Below are 10,433 nucleotides of genomic sequence, written 5' to 3'. Positions count from 1 at the left end.
CTCGCGGGCAGTCGGCCTATGAGTGAGGACATGTAGTGAGCGCTCGTCGGATTCCAGTAAGGTGTAAAATGACGGAACAACATGAGCAGCGATATCGCATCAAATTTTGCCAAAAGTTTGGCGATACCCAAGTGGAAACCATTCGCAAGATTCAACAGGCTTTCGGGGATGATGCCATGAGCAACTCATGGATAAAGGAGTGGTACAACCGCTTCAAAGATGGCCGCACATCAGTAGACAGCGAACCACGTTCAGGCAGACCCTCAACAAGCCAAAATGAAAATGTCATTGAGCAAGTGCGAACTTTGGTCATGGAGGACTGTCATATGACAGTCCGAGAACTTGCAAACGAGATAGGGGTAAGCACTGGATCGGTACTTTCAATTTTGACTGAGGATTTGGGCATGAGGAGAGTGTCTGCGAAATTCGTACCGAAACTGCTAACAATGGAGCAGAAGCAGCGTCGTCTGGAAATCGCACAGGACATGCTGGACAATGCAAACAGTAACCCCAACTTTCTGAACACCATGATCACGGGTGATGAGTCATGAGTTTATGGGTACGACCTGGAAACCAAGATGCAGTCGTCACAGTGGAAACATCCGACATCGCCGAGGACAAAAAAAGCACTTCAGGTCCGCAGCAATGTCATGGTCATGTTGGCCGTTTTCTTCGACTCCCGTGGGGTTGTGCATCATGAGTACGCACCACAAGGCCAAACCATGACAAAGGAATACTACCAGGAGGTCCTTTGTCGTCTTCATGATGCTGTGCGGCACAAACAACCGGATCTGTGGGCAGCAAAAACTTGGCGGCTCCATCATGATAACGCACCTGCCCATTCTGTGCATCTGATTCAGACTTTTGTCACCAAACACAACATCCCTGTGGTTCGTCAGGCTCCCTACTCCCCCCGACATGGCTCCATGTGACTTTTGGCTTTTTCCCAAGCTGAAAATGCCGCTGAAAGGAACCCGAGTTGAGTCAAGAGAAGACATCATGCGGAATGCGACGGCCCGGCTGATGACCATTCCAAAAGACGCATTCCAGAAGTGTTTCCAACAATGGCGGAAGCGCTGGGAGAAGTGTGTGCATTACCAAGGAGAGTACTTTGAAGGGGATTAGGTTTTGTACCTCCAAATCAATAAATGTATTTCTGCTGACCAAAGGTTCGATACTTTTTGAACACACCACATATTTATAAGTTTGTTGTTGATATTGTAGATGTTTACTTTTTCCTTGAGATATAGTATATGGCAATTAAAATCTTTTCTTTGTAACATGTTAAATAATGTGTTCAGTAATATTGGATGTCATTATTTATGAAGGGAACGAATCTAATTTAGCCTTGAACATTGTATTGTTGTGTTGCGGCCGACTTAATAAAGAGTTGTATTAAAATACTTTTGTTGCTACAAAGCTAATTTAGCCTTGAACACTGTATTGTGTTGTGATGGACTTAATAAAGAGTTGTATATAATAACACAACAGGATACATGGGAAAAAAAAATTTAAGTTTGGCCTTTTGTTATGGTAGTTATTTAAATTTTCGTAATTATAATTAATTTGTTTCCATTAATGTTTCCTCTGTGTCTTCATAATCCAAGCATCCTCTGTCTAAATTCACAGTACTGTAGCTCTGTGCAAGTTGTTGGAACATGGAATTGCATCTAATGACAATCGACTGAATGACATCACTGTGAAAGGAGATGAAGTGTTTGTAACTGATGGCATTCGAACGCGTTCTCAGACTCAGAATCAATCACCACAGTGGACAAATATCCCTCTTTTGGTGAAAATCTACAAATTACTGGTGAATGAACTGAGCAATCAGATAGAAGCAAACATGGCACTTGAGGAGGAAGAGGAGGAAGAGGTTTGTGAGAGAAGTTACAGTTGCATATATCAGTGTTGGCTGCAGTATTTTAGAGGTAGGCCAAATGTTTTGGCATATGATGTTATGTGGATTTAGGAAGTAAATTGTAATTCTCAGTTTTGAAATTAGTTTTAAGGGAACAAATTTCTTGGCATTGTTATTTGCCTTTCATTACATTCATGCACTAAGACTCATAAGTGTACAGTAATGTAAAGTGTGTGCTTATCTTAAGATTGAAAATGTGTGAAAAGGGGTTTTTATTTTGCCTGTAAAGAGGTGCGAGTGTACTCATAAAAAGACTAAATACTTATTATGAGATAAAATATCAAAATTTTATTCTCGGACACTCTGGTTGGACCGCCTCAGTGGTATAGTCATCAGAGTTCCTGGCCACAGACCCAGAGGTCCTGGGTTCGATTCCCGTCACTACCAGATTTTCTGAGAAGTCGTGGGTCTGGAAGGGGTTCCACTCAGCTTCGTGAGGATAATTGAGGAGCTGTTTCAAGGAAATAGTGGCTCCGATCTAGAAAACTGAGATTAATTACCATGGGGATCCGTTGCTCTGACCACACGACATCCTCTATCCACTAAAAGTTGGCACTAACCTTGCCGACAAGCGGCAGTTGCTCAGTCGGTATAGTTCACTTTTGGCCTACAGGCCATGGAGTTTTTTTAATCACTCTGGTTACAATGTTAGCCTATTCTAAACATTGCACTGCAACATTTTCAGTTTTTACTTTCAACAAACTACGTAATAGCTGGGTGGCTGCCTTATATACTTGCATTTATGTGTTCTTTTATGGGATGATTATTGCATTGTGTCATGAAATGGGCACGGTCTTCAAAGTTTTGCTCCCCTCTCTCTGTTTTGCAGACTGATGATGAGTGGGAGGAAGATGAGCTTGGTAGAGGAGAACAGGGGATTCCTATTTCACAGCTACTTTCAGAGAAACGTTACAAAGGTTAGTGGTTTGCTGTGACAAAATACTGAACTTATCTTTTATTGAAAATTTGTGAATTTTTGTCATAACCTTACTTACACATTATTTATGTGGCCTAGGTATAAAACAGAACTCACTCACTCATGGAGCTGAGCCCTTCTTAAGAAGCCGCCAATTGTGCAACTACTCGAGAACCTCCCAGAATTTTATGGAACCCACAGTTTCATTACTGTGCTCACAAAATCCTCCATTGTCCCCTATCCTGGGCCAGATCAATCCAATGCATACCATCCCATCTCTCTAAGAACCATTTTAATATTGTTCACCCACCTACATCTTGGTCTTCTAGAGCTCTCTTTCCTTCTGGCTTTCCCAACACTATCCTATATATTCATTCCTCTTCTCCCTTATTTATGCTACATGCCCTGCCAATCTCATCCTCCTTGACTTAATCATTCTACGAGTATTTATACTTGGTGAAGAGTACAAGTTATGTAGCTCCTCATTATGCAGATTTATCCAGCCTCCCGTCACGTCATCTCTCTCTGGTTCAAATATTCTCCTCAACACCCTCAGTCTCTTCCTCCCTTAATGACAGAGCCCATGTTTCACACCCATACAAAGCCACAGGCAAAATTGTAGTTTTGTATATTCTGAGTTTTATGTTTTTAGACAGATGACAAGGAGACAGAAGTTTCTCACCTGAATGGCAGCAAGCATTACCTGAATTTGGTCTCCAAAACAATGCACAAAAAAGACAAAACATAAAATATTTGCGAAGAATGGAAGGAGCTGGATAATAAATTCTTTCTTGCCCCATTCTTCAGAATGTCCTAACAAGAAAGAAATGTAAACTTTTGCTGACATTGGATGAAATGCAAATAATGTGCGCTTCGAATTAACACAGTTTTCATTTTTGCAAATATTTCTTTCTTGTGTCTAACTGCATACACACACATATGATATTTATTTTTATGACTTTAGAATTTTATGAATTACGAAGTTCAAGTGAAACCCACATGGTTTATATTTATAGTGATTTTAATGGAAAGTATTTTATATTGTGTAACAGAATCAAAATTGTTAGCATTGTGAACTCTAATCCATTTCATGTCAAGCAGAGTGTCTTGCCATTTGAAAAATAATGAAATGGAGCATGTCATAAAGAAACATGAGAGAAGAGCAATAATATTGTTAAGTTCACATACCCAGTACTTGGCAGAAAAAATTATATTTGCATTAAGATATATATATATTCAATTTGTGTCATTGTGATACAGAATGAGGGTATAAACTCATAGCATTGTAAATAATATGCCAAGAGATGTTTGAAGTTAATGCATTCAAATCAAAGCTGTTGTTTCAAATAAAACTGGCACTTCCTTTTGAATGAAGGCTGGAGGAGTGTCATTTCCATACACAGAGTTTTCACCTAATATAGAGCCAGCATAGCTCAGTCAGTGTAGTGACTGGGCTACAGATTGGGCAACCAAGGATTGATTTTTCATTTCTGTTGGGGCAGAGGTTTTCCTCTTTACCACATCTAGACTATCTGTGGGCCACAACCATCCACATCTCCAATGGGTACTGGGGCTAAAGCATCTAGTGCTGAGGTTAATGTATAGAGCTATATATCCATCCCCCCCCCCATCTTCTTCTGTGTGGTGCTTGTTTGAACACAGTGACACCTCAATTTTACTTTGTTTTATTATTGACAGTTCATGGCTTATGTTGGTATGATAGACCACTGCAGCAGTGTCTTCAGAAAGTTGCTTGATTAGTTACAGTGAAGAGAGGGCTGAAAAGTAGATGTTTTTCAAAGAAAAATATAATCCGTTCAGAAATTGTGTGACATGTGACTAAAGGGTAACAGATGTTTTGAAAATGTGGCACAGTTCACATATTTGGGAGAGACTATACCAAAATCAAAATCTGATTCAGGAGGAAATTAAGTGGAGATTGAATTCAGGTAATGCTTGCTACCATTCAATCCAGAAACTTTTGTCTGCTGTCTAAAAACATAAAAATTAGAATATACAAAACTATAATTTTGCCTGTGGTTCTGTATGGGTGTGAGACTTAGTCTCTGACATTAAGGGAGGAACATAGACTGAGGGTGTTTGAGAACAGGGTGTTGAGGAGAATATTTGGACCGAAGAGAGATGAAGTGACAGGAGGTTGGAGAAAACTGCATAATGAGGAGCTTCATAACTTGTGCTCTTCTCCAAGTATAATTAGAATGATCAACTCAAGGAGGATGAGATGGGCAGGGCATGTAGCATGAATGGAGAAGAAGAATATGTAGAGTATTGGTGAGAAAACCAGGAGGACAGAAACCACTGGGAAAACTAAGATGTCGGTGTGTGAACAATATTAAAATGGATCTTAGAGAGATGGGATGGAATGGTATGGATTGGATTGATCTGGCTGAGGATAGGGACCAGTGGAGGACTCTTGTGAACATTGTAATGAACCTTTGTGTTCCATAAAATGCTGGGAGATCTTGAGTAGCTGGACATTTGGCGGCTTCTCAAGGAGGGCTGAGCTTCATGATTGAGTGAGTATGACTAAAGGGATCAAGAAATATGATGTCAGGAACTGTAGCATTTCACTGTCTGCCTTTTATTACATTTCTGAAAGTCATATGAAGTAGAATAATGAACTACTTATGTTTTATTTCCTCATTATGAAGCAACTTTGCTCTTTATAATTGTGTACAAGGAAGAAAGATTTGTGTGTAGTAGTCAGCGCACCTGTAGAACAACTAATGCTGGTTCAGACTATTGAAATATATCAGGAAGGTTCAGACACTTCTGTATCCAGTCTTATCCTTACCTGCTTGAAGCACTGGCAATATATTTCTTTGTGTTCATGTTTTCAAGATACAGTTCAGTCTCTGCAGCAAAATTACTGGCTGCTCTTGAAGTACATAAATAACCTTCAATCTGTCAGTTGGCTTCTCTTTATGTCAGTACTTTAAATTTTTTGAGTAAAGTTTGACCTTTAGAAACCTATCCATATAACTTCTCAGTGCTGTGACACTTCAAACGCCTCATTAGGTATGTTTTAACCTTTAACGTACGGACTTTTAAATTGCCGGGAGCCCCCTGCAGCCGGTATTTAAATCACCCTGATTAATTAAATTTGCAAACCGTCAGAAAAAAAATCCATATTTTCCGTTCTATGCAGCATAGAAATAAAAACTAAAAACAACATGAAAGACAATGAATTTTTCTACATGTACACAGAAGAGCAATTTTTACAAATGAAAATTAACTGTGATTATTTTGTCATGAATTGCAAAATATAATCTTTATTATATATGTCATGAAATTCCAAAGGACTTACCCGTTGTTTTTTCTTCAGCCTTGAATCATGGTGATACTTTAAATATAATCACACTATATACAATAATATTTTGTTCAGACTGTATGTGGGTTTGAACTGCGTCACTTCACAGTTTACGATAACTCACACCCTGACGCGCGTGTGCAACGTCTCGAAGCAGCCCAATGCGCATAGAGCAACTCACGTCTCGAAGCATCCAAACAAACATAGCGCAACGTCACACTTTTTACCGTAGTAGAGAGTGCTTCTGCGCTTCTTATTTTGAGAACAAATATGTCTTAGTTTCCCTTTGGTTTGCAAGTGTTGTGAATGTTTCACCTCCATTCGACTGAGTTGGGCCCCAGGTGACCTTGGCCTCCCCCGAGAAACGCCACTGACTGTGATATTCAGCTTTGAGACTTGGTGATATTGTAAATATAATCACTCTATATACAATAATATTACTGTAGGCGAGTTTGAACTGCGTCACTTCACACTTTCAGTTCACAGTCACTTCACACAGCAAAATCACACTTTTTATAATAGAAGAGGGTGCTCCTGCTTTTCTTATTTAGTGAAACACATGACGTCTTTGTTTCCCTTTGGTTGGCCAGTGTTGTGACTTTTTCAACTCCAGTCAAATTAGTTGGGCCTCCTGATAAATTTGGCCTTCCCCCGAGAAACGCCACTGACCGTGATATTCGGCTTGCGCGATTGAATAATCATCTTGGGGGAGGGCGGTTTCTAGCAAAATTGAATAAATTATGTTGATTGACAAAGCGACACTCTCACCTGTTGGTAATATTCGCAAAATATTGATGCAAAGTAATTCAAATACTAGTCAAAAAAGAGTACCAGTCAGACACATACTGAAAGTTGCAGTGGCGATAATGCCTTTACTCCTAAAGTAATACTGGCTCAGTGGGTTTATACCTCTTCCAAGACGCAAAATAAAAATGATATATAAGAAATATATGACAGTCTGACGCTGACTTTCTAACTGATAAATATTAGACAATTCGACACTGACTTCCTGACTGATAATTCGCCACTGAAAACAAATCCTTGAATGCGTCAGACTTCCTTGAAGGCTCTGGAAGCACTCACATGCAAGCACCGATAAATATTTCCTCATAAGTTCTCGAAACAAAGCTGGGCTATATTTGGCTGAGCAGGTCATAAACAGTCATATCTAAAGGTAAATAGTATCGAAACCAGTACCATGATAAACAGTTTCTTTCTTCAGAGCTAAGGAATGAACCACTGACATGACCTCACGTAGGTTTGCTTTGGTTTCCAACCCAAGGTCAAACTGCCAGCACTCCCAAAGAGAGCATGTGTCCTGCGACGTGTAAACAGGTCATTCGGCCAACTCGGGTTACTGCTTGTGACCTGTATACTTGACATTCGGACGTTAAAGGTTAATATTTGTTTAGTAGTCATCTTCCCATTCCAGAAAGCTCTGTTTTATTAGCTTGCAACAGTTAATTTGAAATGACACATAGAGCTTTACATAACATGCCTAGCAAGTTTCTTTTGACACTGTGGAAACATTTGTTGGCAGGAGTGGAGGAAACAGCAGATGATGAAGACCCAGATGCAATGCAGGACCCAGTATATCACCTCAATATCCAGCAATATTTGACTGAATTCCTTCAGTCTTTCAGTCAGCAGCCATATTTCCATATGTTTCTTCAGCATCTAAATAAACAAGAAAAACAAGTGTTAGAATCCATTGGTGTAAGAATGTAAATGAGACTGAATATATTCCACTACATAATATTAAATCTGATCTATAAGAAAGTAAGAACTGATAAGCAGAATTCTATGGCCAAAAGAAGCTACTGAATTGTATGTTATGTTTCGAACATGATGCCCAGACGTTTGATATTGATTCAGGATTTATAATAACAATTTGTTGATTGTGCAGTGCATATGATGTTTAATATGACTCCAAGGCAAGGGTTATTTATGTAGTAATAAGTATGGGCTTGCCGTATTTTTAATGGATCATTTTAAATGTCACAGAATAACTGTTCAGTGTACTATAGTGTGTGCACATGTGCATGAGTTGGGGAGCTAATTCTAAAAGTGGCTGTTAGATGATGTGTTTGATAATTCTTAGATTTGTACCTCAATAAAATTCTAAAGTCTGAAATATGATTTTGCTTCTAACTGAGCACCTGGGGTGAGATCAAAACCAGATGTGTGCAAATGGTATTCAAATAAATCTTGATCTGAGATGGTGTGATAACTCAGTTATAGTTATTATTAGTATTATTATTATTTAGTAAGACTTACTTATAAATAATTTGATCAGTAACAACAACAGGTTTGATTATTAGCTCAGAGAGAATCAAGTAATCAGTTTATACTTTGAAAGACGTTTATTACACAAATCAACGGGTTTGAATCAATATCATCATCATCATCAGTAATCTATCAAGACAACAGGTCCACAGTCTCTTTCAAAACAATTCCTCCACTTAATGCGATCTAGAGCTTTCTCCTTCAAATGACAGTATCCTCTTCTGTCCCCAAGGTCATCCAGCATCTTCTTACGTCTTCTTCCTCGTCTTCTTGTCACTTCTATCCGCCATTACAAAATAAATAATATAATGTAGATAAATGTCAATACCATAAGTTAAAGCAACTAACCAACTATCTCCAATGAGATGAGCCCTTTTTAGAAGCTGCCAGTTTTGCAGCTACTCATGAATTCCCCAGCATTTTATGGAACCGAAAGGTTCATTACTGTGTTCACAAGAACCCTCCACTGGTTTCTAGTCTGAGCCAGATCGATCCAATCCATACCATCCATCCTGTCTCTAAGATCCGTTTTAATATTGTTCACCCACTTACGTCTTCGTCATCCTAGTGGTCTCTTTCATTCCGGCTTTCCCACCATTATCATATATTCATTCCTATATATATTCCTATATTCACATATAAGTATATGTGTATTACAAATTGTAATGGCACTACAGGCATGAACTTTGCCATTGTATGAAATGAAACAAGATCTTCACATCCTTCTGAAACGTTATTTTTGTATCTGTTTTTCTTCTTACAGTATGTCAGGCCTGTATCAGTTGCAGTCAGTATGTGATTCAAACAGTATTAAAATGTGATGTTAATTCAAGCCACATTTATCTTATATTTTCATCCTTTAACTCTTCAGCTTTGTTCATCAAATCTCTATAACATCAGCAGCTCTTTGTTTGTAGTTTGCCTTATGATATAGAATGAAGTCCCAATTTAGATATCATATGGGGAACAGTGGACTTTGAACAGTAAGTGAGGACTAAATTTAACAATAACATGTGGACTGGACCATGTAAATAAGTGAAAAACTTATGAGCGTAAGTCATAAATTATACACAGGGTTATCTTGTTTGCAGTGGGCCCCCATACTAGATGTGCATACAGTCATAGGCACAGAGTTCACTACTGATGTGATTTATGTGACCTTCACCATTCAGTTATATTTCACCACTAGTGGCATCAACATGGCTGTTTCACCTACTACAAGGGCCAGCATACAGTGATTCAGTTTTTCTGGATTGAAGATACAAGAGGTGCAGAGATTATCAGTGCAGTTTGATGCCAGTGTTTTGCTTCAGCAAAGCGTAAATGAAAGTATTTATGTGTTCAGAAATGGCAGACAAGTGTCACTGATGGAGAATAGTCAGGGACCTCATTCACACTAACTGCTGAAGGGTACATTGAACAAGCCCAGGTGCTGATAATCATACAACATCCACAATGCAGACCTGAGATTTTCATCTGTTTTTACCCCTCAGAGATGTCTTAGGTAGTGGTTGTTTTGCTAGCAACTGTGAGTTGAAGCAGTGTGTGCATGGCTTGCTGCCAGGTCAAAAACATTTTTTCTAATGATTTACATAAGCTTATGCAATACTGGGCCAGTTTACTGAAAAGCAAGGAGACTAAGTTGAAAAATGATGCACTTCTGAGTTATGTATTGCCATTGTGTTGATTTTAATAAACTGCCCATTATAGATACTTTTAGGTTTACCCTTGTCTATTACTGTGGAAGTTCAGTGCAGTAACAGATACAAATTATAAATGCAAGTACAATATATAAGAGATTAGGAGCCAGGATAGCACAATTTGTATAGTGACTGGCTATGGGCTGGACGACCAAGGGGTCGGTTGGAGTGTGAGTTGTGGTAGGGTTAAGATTTTTCTCTACTCCACATTGTCCAGATTACTTCTGGGGCCCACCAAGCCTCTTATCCAATGGGCACTGGAGCTCTTTCCCTGGGAGT

General features: G+C 39.0%; 1 protein-coding gene across 3 annotated transcripts in view; it reads left to right on the top strand.

Moving 5' to 3' along the window:
- Window positions 1-8,307, top strand: part of LOC111863408 (importin-9) — a 58,133-nt gene extending 49,826 nt beyond the window's left edge. For 2 of the 3 annotated variants that reach the window (XM_023849708.2, XM_023849709.2), the window contains exons 17-19: window positions 1,630-1,876; window positions 2,751-2,838; window positions 7,709-8,307. In XM_023849708.2, the coding sequence (XP_023705476.1) occupies window positions 1,630-1,876; window positions 2,751-2,838; window positions 7,709-7,896 (523 nt within the window). In that variant the 3' untranslated portion in view covers window positions 7,897-8,307. Of the gene's footprint in view, window positions 1-1,629; window positions 1,932-2,750; window positions 2,839-7,708 lie in introns of those variants that run through there. The other variant, XM_023849710.2, reaches the window with a different exon arrangement.
- Window positions 8,308-10,433: the final 2,126 nt, after the last annotated feature.

This window comes from Cryptotermes secundus, unplaced genomic scaffold, assembly GCF_002891405.2.
Source record: "Cryptotermes secundus unplaced genomic scaffold, Csec_1.0 scaffold792, whole genome shotgun sequence".
Lineage (NCBI taxonomy): Eukaryota > Metazoa > Arthropoda > Insecta > Blattodea > Kalotermitidae > Cryptotermes > Cryptotermes secundus.
This window is presented reverse-complemented; position numbering and strand designations above follow the sequence as displayed.